Source organism: Mustelus asterias, chromosome 8, assembly GCF_964213995.1.
Source record: "Mustelus asterias chromosome 8, sMusAst1.hap1.1, whole genome shotgun sequence".
In the NCBI taxonomy this organism is placed as follows: Eukaryota; Metazoa; Chordata; class Chondrichthyes; order Carcharhiniformes; family Triakidae; genus Mustelus; species Mustelus asterias.
Genome location: NC_135808.1, coordinates 54445409 through 54466284, shown reverse-complemented (window position 1 = coordinate 54466284; position 20876 = coordinate 54445409). Strand labels below are relative to the sequence as shown.

Below are 20876 nucleotides of genomic sequence, written 5' to 3'. Positions count from 1 at the left end.
ATAGGAAAAATCAGATTAGGGAGATAAATGAGAGGCTGTAGGAAATGTGGGTTCAGTTTCATGGGGCACTGGCACAAGTACTGGAGCAAATGGGATTTGTACCATTGGGATGATCTACACCTGAACTGTGCTGGGACTGGTGTTCTTGTGAGTTGCATAATGAGGGAAATAGAGGGGTTTTAAACTTAAATAGCGAGGTCAAGGGATCAAATTTGGGAACATGTACTGTTTACAGTATTGGTCTTATTTAAGGAAGGATGTGAATGTTGGAAGCAGTTCAGAGCAGGTTTGCTAGATTAATATCTGGACTGGGTGGGTTGTCTTCTGAGAGAAGGTTAGACAGGCTAGGCTTGTATTTGCTGGAATTCGGAAGAGTAAAAAGAAGCAACTTCCTTGAAACATGTAAGATCCTGAGGAGGCTTGACAGGGTGGATTTGGAAAGGATGTTATTTAAAGATAAGTGGTTGCTCATTTAAAATGGAGATGAGGTGAAATTCTTTCTGAGGGTCGTGAGTCTTTGGAACACTCTTCCTGAAAAGGTGGTGGAAGCAGAGTCTTTGAATATTGTTAAGGCAGGAATGGATAGATTCGTGGTAAGCAATGAGCTGATAGGTTATCGGGATAGCTGGAGTGCAGATTTGAGGTTATTGTCATGATATTGTCAGTCATGATATTAAATGGTGGAGCAGGGTTGAGGGTCAGAATAGCCTACTCTTCTTTGTATGAGTAGAGCACAAGGCGCCAAAGTCATTGGAATGTTAAGCTTGGGATGTGGGTGCGTTCTGGAGGAGGTTAGAGAGCATGGGTGGAATTTTATGGCTGCGCGTGCCCCAAAACTGGAAGTCCTGCGACAGGGAAACTATTTTATCATAGACATTCACAGCACATAAGGAAGCCATTTGGCCTATCACATCTGTGCAGATCAAAGTAGGAGCTATGCAGCCTAATCCCACTTTCCAGCTCTTCTGTTGGCAACTAAGCACATAACCCAAGTACTTTTTAAATGTGATGAGGGTTTCTGCCTTTACCACCCTTATAGACAGGAACTGTTGGACCTGGCTCTTGGAAATTAGTTGGCTCAAGTGAATCACATATTGGTAGGAGAGCATTTAGCAGGCAATGATCATTGTATCACTAAAGCTTAGTTTGGTTATGGAAAAGGACAAGGAGCATTCCAGAACTGGGATAATTTATTGGGGAAAAAACAACTTCAATGGACTGAGAATACGTTTGAGTCGAGTGAGTTGGAAACAAATGTTGGCAGAAAAGACAGTCGCTGAACAATAAGCTACGTTCATACGTTAGGAACAAAAGAGTTGTCAGGGAGAAAACCGGACCTCTCGGGGACAAAGGAGGGGAATTATGCTTAGAACCCAAGGGAATAGGGGAGATCCTAAATTAATACTTTGCATCGTTATTCACGAAGGAGAGGGCCGTGTTAACCAGGAGTGTCTCGGAGGGAGGTGTTGACCCGTTAGAGAAAATCTCCATTACAAGGGAGGAAGTGTTAGGTTTTTTAGGGAACATTAAAACTGACAAAGCCCCAGGGCCTGATGGCATCTATCCTAGACTGCTCAGGGAGACGAGAGATGAAATTGCTGGGCCTCTGACGGAAATTTTTGTCGCTTCTTTGGACACAGGTGAGGTCCCTGAGGATTGGAGGACAGCGAATGTGGTCCCGTTGTTTAAGAAGGGTAGCAGGGATAACCCGGGAAATTATAGGCCGGTGAGCTTGACGTCCGTGGTAGGGAAGTTGTTGGAGAGGATTCTTAGAGACAGGATGTATGTGCATTTAGAACGGAACAATCTCATTAGTGACAGACAGCATGGTTTTGTAAGAGGGAGGTCGTGCCTTACAAATTTGGTGGAGTTTTTTGAGGAAGTGATAAAAACGGTTGACGAAGGAAAGGCTGTGGATGTCGTCTATATGGATTTCAGTAAGGCATTTGACAAAGTCCCACATGGCAGGTTGGTTAAGAAGGTTAAGGCTCATGGGATACAAGGAGAAGTGGCTAGATGGGTGGAGAACTGGCTTGGCCATTGGAGACAGAGGATAGCGGTCGAAGGGTCTTTTTCCTGCTGGAGGTCTGTGACCAGTGATGTTCCGCAGGGCTCTGTACTGGGACCTCTGCTATTTGTGATATATATAAATGATTTGGAAGAAGGTGTAACTGGTGTAATCAGCAAGTTTGCGGATGACACGAAGATGGCTGGACTTGCGGATAGCGAAGAGCATTGTCGGGCAATACAGCAGGATATAGATAGGCTGGAAAATTGGGCGGAGAGGTGGCAGATGGAGCTTAATCCGGATAAATGCGAAGTGATGCATTTTGGAAGAAATAATGTAGGGAGGAGTTATACAATAAATGGCAGAGTCATCAGGAGTATAGAAACACAGAGGGACCTAGGTGTGCAAGTCCACAAATCCTTGAAGGTGGCAACACAGGTGGAGAAGGTGGTGAAGAAGGCATATGGTATGCTTGCCTTTATAGGACGGGGTATAGAGTATAAAAGCTGGAGTCTGATGATGCAGCTGTATAGAACGCTGGTTAGGCCACATTTGGAATACTGCGTCCAGTTCTCGTCGTCGCACTACCAGAAGGACGTGGAGGCGTTAGAGAGAGTGCAGAGAAGGTTTACCAGGATGTTGCCTGGTATGGAGGGTCTTAGCTATGAGGAGAGATTGGGTAAACTGGGCTTGTTCTCCCTGGAAAGACGGAGAATGAGGGGAGATCTAATAGAGGTGTACAAGATTATGAAGGGGATAGATAGGGTGAACGGTTTGGGAAGCTTTTTCCCAGATCAGAAGTGACGATCACGAGGGGTCACGGGCTCAAGGGAGAGGGGCGAAGTATAACTCGGATATTAGAGGGATGTTTTTTACACAGAGGGTGGTGGGGGCCTGGAATGCACTGCCAAGTAGAGTGGTGGAGGCACACACGCTGACATCGTTTAAGACTTACCTGGATAGTCACATAAGCAGCCTGGGAATGGAGGGATACAAACGATTGGTCTCGTTGGACCAAGGAGCGGCACAGGCTTGGAGGGCCGAAGGACCTGTTTCCTGTGCTGTACTGTTCTTTGTTCTTTGTTCTAATAGGCCATCTTCATGGAAAAGGTATTGCAGGCAATATCAAGGTATATTCCCTTGAAGGGAAAATGTAGGACAAATACCGTCTGGAGTGCTCTGGATTTGAGAGAGTTAGAGGTGAAAGTGAAAAGGGAGAAGTGCGCATATGACAGGTATCAAGTAGAAAATACAATGAAGAATTGGGCTGAATGTATCAGGGGAAGTGGGGGGCGGGGAAGGGGGAGAAAGAGGGGAGACAGGGGAAAGTGAAAATACTAATAGTAAAAGCAACGAGAGGGCCTGAAAAGGACAGGTAGCTAACATAAAAAGGAATCTCAAAGTCTTCTATAAGCATATAAAAAAATAAAAGTGTGATAAAAGAAAGAGTGGGATCGATTAGGGACAAAATAAAGGTAGAGGTAAGAGAAATAACAGTGGTATTAAATGAGTAGTTTGCATTTACAAAAAAAGTTGTTACCCAGGCCGAGGTGAGAGATCAGGTAACTGGTACACTAGAGGAATTTACAATTGAAAAGGAGAAGGTGTCAGGCTATCTTTACTTAAAATAGATAAGGTACCAGGAACAGATGAGATGCATCCACAGGGACTGAGAGACATGAGAGTGGAAATTGCAGAAGCACTAGCGATAATTGTCCCAGTCTTCCTTAGATACGGAGGGGTGGATAGGAGGACAGGAGAATTGTGAGTGTTGCACCATTGTTCAAAAATGGATGCAAGGATAAAGCTGGCAACATCAAACCAGTCAGATTGACTTCAGTAGTAGGGAAACTTCTGGAAGCTGTAGTTTGGGCCAAAATCAATAGTCATTTAGGTGGATGCAGGATAGTTAAGGAAAGTCAGCATGGATTCATTAAGGGAAAATCATGTCTAACTAACTTGCTGGATTATTTTTGAGATGGTAACAAAGAGGGTTGATAAGGGCATGCTGTTGATGTGGTGTATATGGATTTTCAAATGGCATTTGATATTGTACCACACAACGGACATGTGAACAAAATTCTAGCTCATGGAATAAAAGAGAAAGTAGGCACTTGGATAAGAAATTGGCTGAGTGACAGGAAACAGTACTGAGAAGTAATTGTTTTTCAGATTGGAGGAAAGTTTGTAATGGAGTTTCTCCAGTTGTCAGTTTTGAGACCTTTGCTCTTCCTGATATATATTGACCTAGAGTGTGGTGTTTTGGGCATGCTTTCAAAATTTACGAATGATATGAAGATTGGAAATATTGTCAGCTGTGATGAGGATAGTCTTGAACCTCAAAAGGACATAGACCTGTTGGTGGATTGAGCAGATAAGTGGCAGATGACGTTCAATGCAGAGAATTATGAGGTGATTCATCTTCGCAGGAAGGATGTGGAGAGACAGCACAAAATAAAGGGAGAAATGCCAAAGGATGTGTAGGAACAGTGAGACCTCAGTGCACCTGTACATAGGTCAGTGAATTTGGCAGGTCATACTGAAAGAACAGTTAATAAAGCATATGGATCCTAGGTTTTATTCATAGGGGTATTGAGTACAAGAATAAGGAAATCTTGTTGAACTTGTGTAAGACACTAGTTAGGCCTCATCTGGAGTACTGTGTCCAGTTCTGGGTGGTATTCTTCAGGAAGGATGTGATGACATTGAAGTAAGTACAAAGGAGATTCACATGAACGATTCCAGGGATAAAGAACCTTAGCTATGAGGATAGATTGGAAAGGTTGGTTCTGTTTTCCTTGGTGACAAAAAGGAGACTTGAAATGGACAGGATAAATATTGAGAAACTGTTCCCACCAAGAATGCATCAAGAACTAGAGAGCAAAGATTCAAAAGAATTGGAAAAAGGAGTAGAAACGATGTGAAGAAAAGATTTTTCACCCAGAGGGTGGTTGGAATCTGGAACAAGCTTCCTGAAAAGGTGGGGGAGGCAGGTTTGATTGAGGTATTCAAAAGTGAATTGGATTGCTATCTGAAAACTGTCCCTGTCGACAATTTTTGGCCTGATTGTTGCAATGATACAATCAACTCCACCATCTGATAAATACTGACATTTATCAGTTCTTATGACATTGACTGTTCTAGCCAAGAACTTGCAATGCAATGTAGCCCTGACAGGAAGGGAGTGTTTGATAGATGCATTAGCTCTCGCCAGCTACACTTTGTGGTCTCTTAGTGGAAGGATGTGACACTGCTTCTAAGAAACCTTTCTAATGGTGAAGGAACCCGCAATAATTTCTGTTTGTATATTGATACTTGGAAGGAAAGAGTGATGCCATTTCTACTGCAGTGACAAAAAGCCTTTTTCATCACAAAGATGTTGAACTGAATTTTCATCTGGTTGCAGAGGTTTCGTAGTTTGAATGGGAGTTTTTGGGAGCAAATCTGATTTTCCTCCACATTCCAACCGCATGCCATTTTCGTCTGGCCTTGTAGGTCAGAAATGTTTCATGTGCAAAACAGTCACCTGTCCCCACTGAAGTTGGGTTCCCCATTTTAAACAAGGGACAAAAATTCGAGTTCTTCTTGCAGACTATTTTTCTATGATAATACAGGTTTTTAAAGTCCATTTAAATCATAATACTTTTGGCAGTTTTAAGAAAATGAAACACATTCTGAAAGGTAAGCATAAAGTGTTTTTACACCTTCAGCTATCACTATTAGGTGCTGTACTGAAATATAGATGTATGTTTATGCAGTGATAAATCAAAGGATCAGTTCTTTGAGGATAAGTTGACTCTTACATTGACCAGCCTATTTTATTCATTGAAATGCATTTTGGTGTTTCTCCAATGGAGAAAGCACCATAATGCATGAAAAATATCACAAAATTGCCTGACAGCCTGTTTTGTCATCTTTTCTACAGCAATTTAAATGGCTCTGGCTGATTTCAAAGAGACTTGAAAAATAATCTACATTTCAAAATAATCTAACCACCTGCTCCTTTGATTGACTGAAAGGATCTGCTTTGAAATTGAAAAAAGGCAACAGCTGTTCTTTCCTTTCTAGAGAACAGGCCATTGGTTGAAAAACTGTGTCCTTTACTGTGCCTTACTGTGTTTGAAGAGCAAATGGGTTTCATTGCGGTAGGTGATCCATATGTCAGAGAATCAGTAACAGTTTCAAGAAGTTGTAACTTGATTTGGTTTCTAGTTAGTTGACCCAAGCTAATAGGATTATAAGTATAAGCAAAATACTGTGGATGCTGAATCTGAAACAAAAACAGAAAATGTTGGAAAATCGCAGCAGGTCTGACAACCTCTGTGGAGAGAGAATAGAGCTAACGTTTTGAGTCTGGATTTTTGTCAGAACTTGAGACAATAGAAAATAGGGTGATATTTATACTGTTAGGTTGAGGGGGATTGACAAAGATGTCATACACAAAAAGACAAAGGGAATGTCAGTGGTGGAGATTATGGCTAAGAAGGGCGCTAATAGCGGCCCATTAAGAGATCAGAATGTGTAAATGGCAGAGCAAAGATAAGCAGAGATGGAAAGCGAGATATAAAAATGGTAGAAATAATAGAAAATATAAATGAAAATAAAAGATATAATAAGGTATAAATAAATAAGATGAAATGAAGTAAAATAAAATGAATGGAAATGAGGTGAAGTTGGAGAAGAGAGTTCATGCTTTGAAGTTGAATTCAATGTTCAGTACAGAAGGCTGTAAAGTGCCTAATCGGAAGATGAGGTGCTGTTCCTCCACTTTGCTTTGGGCTTCACTGAAACATTGCAACAGGCCAAGAATGGGCATGTGGGCAGGAGAACAGAATGGTGTGTTGAAATAGCAAGCAACAGGAAGGCCTGGATCCTGTTTGTGGCGGCGGACTGAAGATGTTCTGCAAAGCGGTTACCCAGTCTGCGTTTGGTCTCGCTGAAGTAGAGGAGACCTCACTGGAAGCAGCGAATGCAAAGACCAGATTAAAGGAGGTGCATGTCTCACTTTCCATCTTTTCCCCTCCAATATGGTTTCTACCCCCTCCTTCCAGTCCACTTGGGCCATCTGTTACATGTCACAGGTTGTCCGTTGACACTCTGCCATTTATACATTTTGATCTTTTAATGGGCCACTGTCAGCACCCTTCTTACATTCCCTACATCTTTTTGTCTGTGACATCTTTGTCAATCTACGACCCTCCCCCCCCCCCCCCCCCAAACAGCATAAATATCACCCTATAACTGTTGTCTTCAGCTCTGATGAAGGGTCGTCCAGACGCAAAACGTTGGCTCTATTCTCCTTCCATAGATGCTGTCAGACCTGCTGAGATTTTCCAGCATTTTCAGGGTTAAAAGTATATCAGGTTCTTTTCACGTGGCAGATGTATTCATTTTCTTAAAAGCAATGATGTGGAGGCTTTTATTAAATGGCAGGAGGTTTTTGCTTTCCCCAAGAACAGTAACATGTTTTCCATTGATATTGTGTGGAATCTGAGAAGTGTCCAACATGCATGTTTGGTGAGTGGCTATGGAGGATATATGGGAGGCATAGAAGTGAAATGGGGTTGCATGGGTGACCTGAGGGGGCAGAGAGATGGAATGTAGTGGCATGCATTATCTGATGGGGAGGTAAGGGGGTGGGAAAGGTTAGTAGGTTTTAAACCCTGGGGAGCTGGGAAACTGTTAGGGAACCAAGGCGGGCTTCTAACTGGCCCGCCTTTGTACCGACACTCCTCACGCATGGCAGTGAGGCTTACAAACTGCAGTGCAAACCTGATCCCAGTCTGAAAAGCTAAAAATGACGTGAAGGCACACTTTGGTCAGGTGTGCAATTTGTGAACTGCAACAGTTATTTTCCTGAGCCCAGAATAAGTGCTCCTATTTTGCTCAATTGCTTTTATTTTGACTTTGGAGAATTCTTATTTCCTGTCCTCCACTTCCCCTCACACAGTTCTGAAATAATCCCCCTCCAGGCTTCCATTATCAACACTGTTCTTCATACACTGTCTTGAAGTCACGCCTTCGCTTTCCTAGGGCCATCTCTCCTTCTGATCCGCTCTGCTTTCCTCAGCTTGGAAAGCTTCCCATCTCCCATTTTAAAACAACCCATTACTGCTGATTTTCACAAGAAGTGTGTTTAGGGTAGCTGGGACAGTTCAAAATACATGAACAGAAAACTCTCCAAGTGAATCCCTCCAAAAGCATATCCTTTACCACAGTTATTATCTGTGCCTCTATCTGAACATTTGACAGCTCAGATTACTGCTCTTCCCATGTAATCACTATGATATTTCTGGAATGTGGACCAAAATGCTGCTAATTCAACATTGATGTATAGTTTCAACAATTCTTCAGCGACTCTTGCTAAGATGAGCAGCTGTGCAAATATGTTGTAAAACTCTATTGAGCCAGTGTTTTCCAATTAGTGAAAAGATGGAGTGGCAAGCCTCTTGCTCATTGTGAGCAGGACTGGTTGTAAGCTTGCAAAAAAGAAAAACTGAGTGCCACAGGCTTTTAAATAAAAGCAGGAGGTTCTATGAATTCACAGCAGATCCTGGAAATTCTCTGAAGATCCTGAGTTTTATTCAAGGGTGTCCACTGAGACCATAAACCTGCCTTTTCTCTTTCTGACGGTGATAGATCTGTGATGTTTCGCAAGCATTTACTGTTTGTACCGCCATGGGCTGTAGTTTGCCTTCATTTCCATCTTCCATTCTCTGCTTGTTTAAGGAGGGTGAAACTGTGTGATGTGAAAATGAACAGAACCTTTCGAAGGGAAGGATCCAAATGTAGCAGATACATTGAATCCCTACTGTGCAGACGGAGGCCATTCAGCCCATCAAATCTGCACTGACTCTCTAACAGAGCATCTTACCCAGGCCCGCCCTGCAGCCCTATCCCCATAACCAATCCTACGAATATACTCCACAAACCCCCTAATCTGTACACCTTGGGACACTAAGGGGCAATTTAGCATGGCCAGTCCACCTAAACTGCACATCTTTGTACTGTGCGAGGAAACTGAGCACTCAGAGGAAACCTAGGCAGACACGGGGAGAATGTGTGGAGTTTGCACAGTCACCCAAGCTGGGAATCGAACCCGGGTCCCTGGTGCTGTGAGGCAGCAGTGCTAGGCGCTGTGAGGCAGCAGTGGTAACCGCTATGCCACTGTGCTTTGCACTTTACACTTTGTTGTTGGAAAACTCTCAAGGAATTCAGAGAAGGAAGCTGGATTTGTAAACACGTAGTTTTCACATTGGAGAGGAGATAACGCATGTGTTAAGTGTTGATTACTTGTAATAAGACAGTAAGATTCACCCAACTATTGCGATGCTTCGCAAGAGTTGTTGGAGAATTTGGATAATGTGCATTAAAGATGTTAACCAACAGTGTCTAATGTAGTTTACTGCTTGAAACTACTTGATGTATCCTGCTGATTGTACCAATGTTTGTGGATTTGTTGGCCCTTTTGAATATGGAAGTTCTCATTCAGATAGGGTGTATCTGTGAGATGTCTACCTGGGAACTAATGGTAACATGAGCAAGAATCCACAGAAAATGTTCCCTACAACAGCAGCAACTCCACTTTTAAAGTAATAAATGTTCCAGTGCACTTCCCAGGAGCATTATAGAACAAAATGTGACACCAGGCCATACAAGGATATTTTTGATCAGACAATAAAAAGCTTGCTCAAAGAGGTAGATTTTGAGGAGTATCTCAGAGGAGGAAAATGGGAAGGAGAGACTTAGAGACATAGAGCCGAGGCAATGAAGGCACAGCCACCAATGGTAGTGTGATTAAAATTGAGAATGCGTCAGTGACCTGAATTAGAGGAGTGTAAATACTTTGGAAGGTTGTGGAACGGGAGGAGATTACATGGCAAGGCCATGGAAGTATTTGGAAACCAGAAATCAAAGTCTTTCTTGATGGCAGCTAATGTAGACTTGTCAACACAAAAGTGATACGGGAATGGGAGTTGGTGCGAGTTAAGATATGGGCAGCAGAGTTTTAGATTACCTCAAGAGATAGATCAGCTAGGACTATGTGGAATCAGGAAAGAGGGATTTGGGAGGTGACAACACTTTCAAGGACTCTGAAGCAGAAAGGGAGGTTAGGGATGGGACTGTAGCTTGCAAAGATAGACGGTGACATAGCACTTTGGTTTGTGACTTGATTTGTCCCAGCGTATTTTCCTCCAGCCTTTTCTGTTGTAAATGTAATCCTATCCGCTAAGGATGGTTGTGATGTAAAAATGAAATGTTCTTGACTTTAGGCATCTGGTATAAGCATTAAGATGTGGAGATGCCGGCGTTGGACTGGGGTGAACATAGTAAGAAGTCTCACAACACCAGGTTAAAGTCCAACAGGTTTATTTGGTAGCAAATACCATAAGCTTTCGGAGCGCTGCTCCTTCGTCAGATGGAGTGGAAATGTGCTCTCAAACAGTGCACAGACACAGAAATCAAGTTACAGAATACTAATTAGAATGCGAATCCCTACAGCCAGCCAGGTCTTAAAGGTACAGACAATGTGGGTGGAGGGAGCATCAAACACAGGTTAAAGAAATGTGTATTGTCTCCAGACAGAACAGCTAGTGAGATTCTGCAAGTCCAGGGGGCAAGCTGTGGGGGTTACTGACAATGCGACACAAATCCAACATCCCGGTTTAGGCCGTCCTCATGTGTGCGGAACCTGGCTATCAGTTTCTGCTCAGCGACTCTGTGCCGTCGTGTGTCGTGAAGGCCACCTTGGAGAACGCTTACCTGAAGATCCAAGGCTGAATGCCCGTGGCTGCTGAAGTGCTCCCCCACAGGAAGAGAACAGTCTTGCCTGGTGATTGTCGAGCGGCGCCCATCCATCCGTCGTCGCAGCGTCTGCATGGTCTCCCCAATGCACCATGCCTCGGGACATCCCCTCCCGCAGCGTATCAGGTAGACAACGCCAGCCGAGTTGCAAGAGTAGGCACCGTGCACCTGGTAGATGGTGCTCCCACGTGACCACGACACCACACAACCCTGCCACAGCGACCTCTGCAAGACGTGCCGGATCATCGACACGGATGCCATCGTCTCACGTGGGAGCACCATCTACCAGGTACACGGTACATACTCTTGCAACTCGGCCGGCGTTGTCTACCTGATACGCTGCGGGAGGGGATGTCCCGAGGCATGGTGCATTGGGGAGACCATGCAGACGCTACGACAACGGATGAATGAACACCGCTCGACAGTCACCAGGCAGGACTGTTCTCTTCCTGTGGGGGAGCACTTCAGCGGTCACGGGCATTCAGCCTTGGATCTTCAGGTAAGCGTTCTCCAAGGTGGCCTTCACGACACACGACAGCGCAGAGTCGCTGAGCAGAAACTGATAGCCAAGTTCCGCACACATGAGGACGGCCTAAACCAGGATGTTGGATTTGTGTCGCATTGTCAGTAACCCACACAGCTTGCCCCCTGGACTTGCAGAATCTCACTAGCTGTTCTGTCTGGAGACAATACACATCTCTTTGACCTGTGTTTGATGCTCCCTCCACCCACATTGTCTGTACCTTTAAGACCTGGCTGGCTGTAGGGATTCGCATTCTAATTAGTATTCTGTAACTTGATTTCTGTGTCTGTGCACTGTTTGAGAGCACATTTCCACTCCATCTGACGAAGGAGCTCTGCTCCGAAAGCTTATGGTATTTGCTACCAAATAAACCTGTTGGACTTTAACCTGGTGTTGTGAGACTTCTTACTATAAGCATTAAGCACAGCCAGGTGAATTATAGTATGGTTTGAGAAAACGAAGACAAGTCCAGACAGTAGCATCTATAGCAGAACACCCTATTCCATTCTGTGAAGAATCCCCCTCTCTCACTCCTCTTCTCTCCGTTCTAAGTGATATTGTCTATTTCCACCGGTTTAATGGTATGGGCCCATGTGCAATGACAGCTGATTGAAATGATCTCAACTCTTTTATGGTATCCTATCCTTCCAGCCAGTGGGCAGAAGAAGTTTCTATTCCGAAATCTTTGCTAGGTTTGAATCCTGGTCTCTGAATAAAGGGAACATTGTTTATTTGCTCAGTATTGCCGACTCCATCCCATCTCAATCAGCACAACTTTGCAACCCATGACCAACATAGCCAATTCTTGTATTTTGTGGGCCTTACAAATCCCACCCCAGTGGATCCTGGGGAAGAAGAGTCCAAAGCAAAGATTTCCAGGTTTACTGACGTTAGGCCCTGAGCTGATGTCCCAGCATTCCTTGACATTTGAACCGGTTTGTTTTATGTTTCAGTGCTTGGTACAAGCTGCAGTTTCCCACAGCAAAACTTCCCTCTGGCTCCCTGAGTATAGAGGGCCTTATTGTCTTGAAGCTGAGCAGTAGTCAGTGGTTCACTAATTTACCCTTCCAGCTGAAGGAGGCTGCTTAGAGGCCAGAACCCATCTAGGAGATCGGATGTCGGATAAAAATTTGAAACACGAACTTAACCCCCTTCCTGCCTATTACTGCCAAACTTACAATTTTACATCCATAAAGTACATGATCATTTGTGGTATAGAGGACAAATATCAGGATGAATAGTTCAGGTCCAAGAAAAATCCCAGCTTTGTTTAGTGACCTGGGAAGATTATGTGCAGCTATCTTTAGGGTGCAGGCAAGACTGACAATGTCGTTCCAAGCAGTGGGATAATGCTTTCCTTGGGTAAAAATATTTTTTCTTGTTTTTTGCCAGTTGATTTGAAATTGTCCTGTGTGTATCACATTCAGTAGACATCTGAGTGGGTTATTAGAAAGTAGTTGTGTGAAAGATACCTATACTTTGTCAGCGCTCCCAGCCTGTTCTGTTTCAGTGATTCAGTGACTTCTGGCAGTTAGTTACAAAGTTAATTAATTTATACAAATCGCTTCATTGCAGGAAAGTATCTTTTCACTCTTTAGAGTAAGACGAATTATAATGTAACAGACAACTGATGTGTAGGGAATGGAGATCTTAGGAAAGGCATTGCCTACGTGAACAATGTAGAAAGAGTGAATCAAAGCAAAGAGGGTGGTTAGAACTAGGTAGAAAGTACCACAGCGTCGTTATGGAGAAGGGAGAGGGGTGGTGGGGATAAAGTATTAGGTTGGAGAATGTTCGCACAGACATAAGACAAGGAAGATATCACTGAAGCAAGATGTAGCAAGACCAGGGGCAGATTTGGAAACATGGGGTGGATTTTCATGGAGTTGGGGAGATCTGTGAAGGTTAAAAAGAAAAGGCGGCCGGCACCCGATTTTCAGATTCTCAATCTCGTGGATTCTCAATCTCGTTACTGGCTCTTAATCCTGCATAGAGTCATAGAGGTTTACAGCATGGAAAAAGGCCCTTCGGCCCAACTTGTCCATGCCGCCCCTTTTTTTAACCACTAAGCTAGTCCCAATTGCCCGTGATTGGCCCATATCTCCCCATACCCATCTTACCCAAGTAACTGTCGAAATGCTTTTTAGAAGACAAAATTTGTACTCGCCTCTACTACTATCTCTAGCAGCTTGTTCCAGACACCCACCACCCTCTGTGTGAAAAAATTGCCCCTCTGGACCCTTTTGTATCTCTCACCTTAAACCTATGCCCTCTCGTTTTAGATTCCCCTACCTTTGGGAAAAGATGTTGACTATCTAGCTGATCTATGCCCCTCATTACTTCACAGACCTCTATAAGATCACTCCTCAGTCTCTTATGCTCCAAGGAAAAAAATCCCAGTCTATCGAGCCTCTCCTTATAACTCAAGCCATCAAGTCCTGGTAGCATCTGAGTAAATATTTTCTGCACTCTTTCTAGTTTAATAATATCCTTTCTATAATAGGGTGACCAGAACTGTACACTGTATTCTAAGTGTGGCCTTACCAATGTCTTACACAACTTCAACAAGACGTCCCAACTCCTGTATTCAATGTTCTGACCAATGAAACCAAGCATGCCGAATGCTGCCTTTACCACTCTGTCCACCTGTGACATCACTTTCAAGGAGCTATGAACCTGTACCTCTAGATCTCTTTGTTCTATAACTCTCCCCAATGCCCTACCATTAACTGAGTAGGTCCTGCCCTGATTTGATCTACCAAAATGCATTACCTCGCATTTACCTAAATTAAACTCCAATCTGCCATTCATCAGTCCACTGGCCCAATTGATCAAGATCCCATTGCAATCCTCGATAACCTTCTTCACTGTCCACTACGCCACCAATCTTGATGTCATTTGCAAACTTACTAACCATGCCTCTTAAATTCTCATCCAAATCATTAATATAAATGACATTACAGTGGACCCAGCACCGATCCCTGAGGCACACCGCTGGTCACAGGCCTCCAGTTTGAAAAAACAACCTTCGGTTTTGTGTCATCAAGCCAATTTTGTATCCATTTGGCTACTCATCCTGGACCCCGTAAGATTTAACCTGATGCAATAGCCTACCAGCACTGGTGATAAAAGCCTCATTATGCATTCTTGGCTGAAGCCAAGACATCCATTACTGTACTGAAACACCTGTGCCCCAGGAAACAAATTTGCTTTATTTCTTGCTTTGTGCAATTGACAGAATAGATCAGAATGTTTATTTACACATCATAGTGTGGTGTCAAGTGCTTGTAATTGCTGCTGTTGATAATTTAAAGCGTCTGGGTTGATACTTTTATAGGACTCGAGTGAAATTAATTTTTTTTAAGAAATAGAAAGTTATGCATTATTTTTAAAAAATCTTTTTCACAACTATTGTTACTCTAGGATTCATTGGTTCTGAACAGAGTGCATAGTGGATGAATGGAAATTGAAGTGCTGTAGCTTGGCATGGGGTCTCCTGGGGGTGACTGGAGGGTCATAGCTTGACATGGAGGGCATGAAGGGCCAAGGGGGTGGGTGGAGAGACATTACTTGGCATGGAGGGTAAGGGGAATGAGGGTTGGGTGGCTTGGGAGTATGAAGGGGCATGGGAGTGCTGGATGGGGGGATAAAGTAGCATGAGTTAGCACAGACGGGGCATGAGAAATGTGGGGTTGGGGGCTAATCTTTGTTTTGCTTTCATTCTTACAAAGCACTAGCTGTTTCTGGAGGTGATGGGCTTGACTCCAGTTAGCACCAGCCTTCCCTGGAAATTTTCCAACTCTCCCTAACCACCTCTAGGATAAAGTCCAATCCCAATATCTGGAATTCTGGAGTATGCTGGAGTACTCAGTGATACTGGATTTGGTAGAGGAGGATAAGGGAGGGGGCTGTAACCTTGTCAGTGTGTTGAAGCTAATGCAAGGTTCATGTTGGTGGCCAGTAAAGAGGACACTGAACAATCTTTGCCTTGAGGTGATGGCACATGAACTTAGATTTTTGATGGTGGGTGGGGGGAGAAAAGTTGATTTTTTTAAAAAGTGGTTTTACAGCTTCAACGGGGTGTTCCAGAGAGTGGGAAGGTACATGTTTATATTGCTGCTTCCATTTAACTCAGATTAGGTTCAACAGTACAGACGGGCACTGTGTAGAGATCTTGGCTTGACCTTGTGAGGTGAGTGAAGGGGGAACATCAACTGTAGATATTATCACCTCATGTCTCCTAAAGGCGAGGCAAAGAGAGCATTAATTGAGCTGCAGAGAGCGGCCTACTCATCAGCCTTCGTAGCGGCAGGCATGCAGGACCTTGAAATTAAAATATTGGGGGTGGGAAGCACGGGTGTTATTTCTTGAAAGGTTGGCTTTACCTGGAAAAGAATTAAATCAATTGATCTTAAATGTGGCAGTACCAAACTGTTGCAAGATTTAATTTTTTCGAATGATTAAGTCAGTTGTTTAAGACACCAACTGCAGAAAATGTATTTGGAAAGTCATTTGGAGATGTTTCTGTCCCTGACATTGTACCAGTCCAGATAAAATGTGGCGATTGGCTCCCCAGGTGAAAAATTAAGCTGGCCCTACACCCACAGTTCTTAAATGTGACACGAACAACAAACACATATTCAAGACATTATTCTGTTTTTATGTCAGTCATGTACAAATCTAATTTGTGTGATAAACTTCATTGTAAAGGGAGTGTCCCCTCCTAGTGGTGGGAAATGAGTTCTGCGGGTAGTTTGTTCGTAGAAAAAAACATTTCACCTCGCAGTGATTCTCATAATGGTTGAATCATTGTACTCTGGCTGGTTGGGTGCCAGAGCTGGAGCATGTTTTATCAGATCCTAAAAGATGAATGCATCTGAACAGCATGATAGATGCAGGAAGACTAATTCGAGGGAGCGGAAGAACTTGGTCCTTTATATTCCCAATTGGAAACAGTTACTGTTTTTCCTTGGAGAGTGTAGCTGAATAATACTTTAGAATATCTATGGTTTGCACATTACCATTCCGCTAGATGTCCTTTCTGCAGTTATTCGTGTGATTTGACACGGACATATCTGTACATAAGATTGACCCTCCCAAAAATCGTTGTATGATGAACTGAAAGCTATGTGTTACCTAAAAACGAGTGCTACATTTTTACCTGCTATGATTTGACTCAAGCAGCCATTCCAATTTCGAGTTTAAGGAATAAACTCATTCACCTACAGCCACCTGCAACACTGCAGTTATTATATCTTGCCCACAAAAAACAAAATACTACAGCTTCTGGAAATCTGAATAATGAATTAAGCTGTTGAAAATCTGCTTATCTCTTCCATGTAAGGTCATTATCTGATATGTTAGCTTTGATGGATTTATATTACAGTGCTGCCTGAGTAGGCAGCATTGTAGTATAAATCCTGCAGTGTTTTCTATATTGCAGTTCTTAATGCATCTTGTCTTCTGCCTTGTTTTTTTCAACTTTGGTATTATTTTGACTGTGGGTTTTAACTCTTCATCTAGCTTTTTTTCAGAAATTATGAACACTGGGAACACTTAACAAGTAGAATAGAACTTGTTTTCCATTATGACTTAGTGTAATTAGAAGTAACTATTGATCCTGTGATAACATATTCCACTCATAGCACATGTAAACGCACAGATGTTGGTTCTAGGACACTCCGACTACTTTATAATAACTACCCTTGTGTTGTGAACGCACATGTATTGGAAGGTAGCCCGAATCATAACACTTGATGGCAGATATAGTGCAGTAATTTCCCATGGTTTGGCTTTTGTTTATAAGATGAAGAATTCATCTATTATAAGGCATGTTTTCAAAGAATTCCTAAACATCAGCAGCTGGAGGAGCTTCTCTCTCACTAAAAGAACTGTGATGGTGAAATGAAGCAGAGAAACGTGCCAGCCAGACTGGCCCCTGCCGCACTCAGGTTTCTCCATTTTTGTCATTTTTGGGTGGGGTGAGACGATAACTGGCACCTTAGCCTCCCAGAATGTGAGTGGAAACTGGCAGCAAGCTATTTAGACATATCACCATTTTAAATTTGAACTTGGCCTGTCTCAGACTAGATTGCTTCAAAGCCAGTTTATTAAGTGAAGGACATCAGCATTGGGTGGATCAGTTTGTGGGAGAGACAGTTTCCTCCCTTCTGTTGGTGAAAACGCCTGACAGCGTAAATATGTCAATGTGTGGAGCAGGATAAAACTGGAAATACTGGTTATAGTGAGTGTGTGCAGCCTCAGTACAAGGCAGTCCAAATACTTTTTGAATATCTGTGTTAACGTGGTCATTTCTGTACCAAAACCTACAGGAATTCAGAAGATTATATAACCTGGGTGGACTCCTCGAAAATCAAACAGCATGTAATGGAGTATAATGAAGAGGTAAGAATTATATTCTTGTTTGATAATTATCACACGCTCTTTCTTCCTGATTAATTTGTGCACTTAATTTATTGGGGAGGACCTGCCCAAGGTAAGTCCATCATCTACAAAGCACAAGTCAATCAGGTCACTTGTTTGGATTAGTGCAGCTCCACCAACTCCCAAGAAGCTTAACACCATCCAGGAAAGAGCAACATGCTTGATCAGCACCCGTCCACCATCTGAACCATTTTCTCCCTCCACCACTGACACACAGTAGCAATAGTGTACATCATTTGCAAGATGCACTGCAGTAACTTACCATGGTCTCTTTGGCAGTACCTTTATAGAATCATATAGCGCAGAAGAGGCCCCTCGGCCCATCGAATCCACACCGACACGTGAGGAGCTCCCGACCTCCCACCTAATCCCATTTACCAGCACTTGGCCCATAGCCTTGAATGTTATGATGTGCCAAGTGCTCATCCTACTAACTGTCCTGGCTTGAGACAATTCACATCTCTTTATCCCTCTCTCCACGCACACTGTTCGTACCTGTAAAGATTTGATTACCTGTAAAGATTCGCATTCTAACCATTCTTCACATTCTAATCAGTAATTATCTTGCAATTGTGTCTTTGCCTATATATACTGTGTTTATGAACTAACCTCTCCGCACCTGATGAAGGAGCAATGCTCCGAAAAGTTGTGATTCCAGATAAACCTGTTGGACTTTAACCTGGTGATGTGAGACTTCTTACTGTTTTCAGCCCATTGACACTGCATTGATTCTTCAACAGAGCATCTTACACACCCCCACCCTATCCCCGTAACCCCATTCATTTCCCATGGCTAATCCCCCAATCTATACATTTTGGGACACTAAGGGCCATCAAGGGTCAATCCAACCAACCTGCACGTCCTTGGTTTGTGGGAGGAAACTGGAACACTGGGACAAAACCCACGCAGCCACAGGGAGAACGTGCAAACTCCACACAGATAGTCACCCAAGACTGGAATCGAACACAGGTCCCTGATGCTGTGAGGCAGCAGTACTAGCCATTGTGCCACCCCGTTCAGTATCAGTGAAAAAAGAAGCAGACTTAACATTGACTTGGGCTTCAAAATCCACTGCACTCTGTCACAAGCCATCCCATGTGATAATTAATCTTAATTACCAGTTTAAATCTGATTCTCTGGTGGAAGCTCAACACTTACCCTGCCAGTTAGGAATGATCACACGTCTCGGGAGAGGTAGAATAACTTAAAGCAGTGATTGCAGTGGAATTTGGTCATATAGACCAAGGGGGTGTCATGGTGTAACAGTGTTCAATGTTTACTGAACTGAGATCAAGGGGGACAGTGGTGGCGACATAATCTGGCTTCTTTGACCTCAGTTTAAAGTGGGATGTGTGTGTGGTTGTTGATTGAAGACAGAATTGAACTCAACTCTAATCCTGTTTGCAGTTGAATCACAACCAATTCTTAATTCAATGGTAACACTCCACTTTGAGTCAAAGGTTCAAGCCCACACTGGAATCTGATCACAGAATCAAGGCTGACATGTTAATGCAGTTCTGAGGAAGCAGTATTCTGTCTGAGATTTCATTTGTTAGAAAAGATGTTAAACTGAGACCCAAAACACATTTTTCAGTTGAACATAAAGATTTTATGGCAATGTTTAAAAAGGAGCAGCAATTTCTCCATTTATATTGGTGAACATTCCTCCTTCAACTAATTTAATGAAAGCAAATTAACCTGTCATTTATCTCACTTGCTGTGTGTGAGATCTTGCTGTGAGCATATTGGCTTTCGTTTTTGCTTACATAACAACATTGACTGCACTTCAAACAGTAATTAATTGGCTGTTTGGGCATCTGAGGCCATGGTGATATATAAATACTGATACTTTCTTAAATAAAGCCTGGGGCTGAAAACAGTATGTGATAAAAATAGAAAGGGCGATTCTTAGAAATTGTAAAGCCTTTAACCGGGACAAATATCCTGAGGCATCTCACAAAGGTGTTGCTAAATGGACATTGAGCAAAATAAAGATTTTAGAAGGGGGTCAAAGGAATGAGTTTTAAGGAGCGGAGGGTACGGTGAAAGGTTAATATTGTGTTGGGTATCAAATGTTTAAACTTGTGGTTCTGATGAAGGGTCACGCTGAAAACATTAGCCTGCTCTCCTGTGTATTTACAGGTTTTTCTCTTTCCATATATAATGAAATCCAGAAAATAGTTTGAAATTAAGCTGTAATATCTTTCAAATGTACATTTGTTGATCAGTGTAACAGACTGGAAGATCTGCATTAATTTTTCTTTTTGTTTTTTTTCCCCTCAGAGAGATGACTTTGACCTGGTTGTCTAGTTCCATGTTTTTGTGCTGACTGCCCTGTGCCCTACTTGCCTAAAGAGAGAATATCACCTTTGGTGACCGACTGCTTGCGATCACCATTATTGAAACGTCCTAACTTCAGACTATATCTTGAGGCTGTATGATGGAACTACCAATTAATGAACTTCTGATTAGTTATAATCAGTCCATGACAAATGTCCATTTTATCTCCATCCTCATACTTTCGATAATGCATAAAATATCATCAAACATTCTAATTTTCCAACATGGCGAACTGTCACTAAATGGTTATATTGAGTTATTTTATCAATTATGGCATAATTAGTGTCAAAATAAATTTATATGCTTTCATTGAATGGATCCTAAGAAGCAATGACCCAGTGCCTGCACTATTGTCACTGTTGTACTAAATTGACGGGGATGCAACTGGACTTCATAGAAAATAAGAGCAGGAGTAAGCTATTTGGCCTTTTGAATCTGCTGTGCCATTCATTATGATCATGGCAGATCATCCAACTCAATTGCCTGATATAGAAACATCGAGTGACTGTAAGCCATTCCTTAACCCATCGTAGGCTCCACAATGATCTGATATTAAGACGACTGCTACATAACTGAAGGCTTGTTAGTGCAGTCCTATCACTAACCTGATACAATTCTGAATATTTTTTGGAAGTAAGCTGCATGTCCAGGGCCACAAGAAAGATGCACTCTCCACCCCAATCTCCCAGATCAGTCCAAATACACGCACATTCAAAGCAAAGCACCAGCAATCCACTTTTATTTTGTAACAAAGCA

General features: G+C 42.8%; 1 protein-coding gene across 1 annotated transcript in view; it reads left to right on the top strand.

The window, feature by feature from the left end:
- Window positions 1-20331, top strand: part of imp3 (IMP U3 small nucleolar ribonucleoprotein 3) — a 246522-nt gene extending 226191 nt beyond the window's left edge. The window contains exons 6-7 of the mRNA XM_078217970.1: window positions 17669-17741; window positions 20064-20331. Coding sequence (XP_078074096.1) covers window positions 17669-17741; window positions 20064-20090 — 100 coding nt within the window. The 3' untranslated portion in view covers window positions 20091-20331. The remainder of the gene's footprint in view (window positions 1-17668; window positions 17742-20063) is intronic.
- The last annotated feature ends 545 nt before the right edge of the window (window positions 20332-20876 follow it).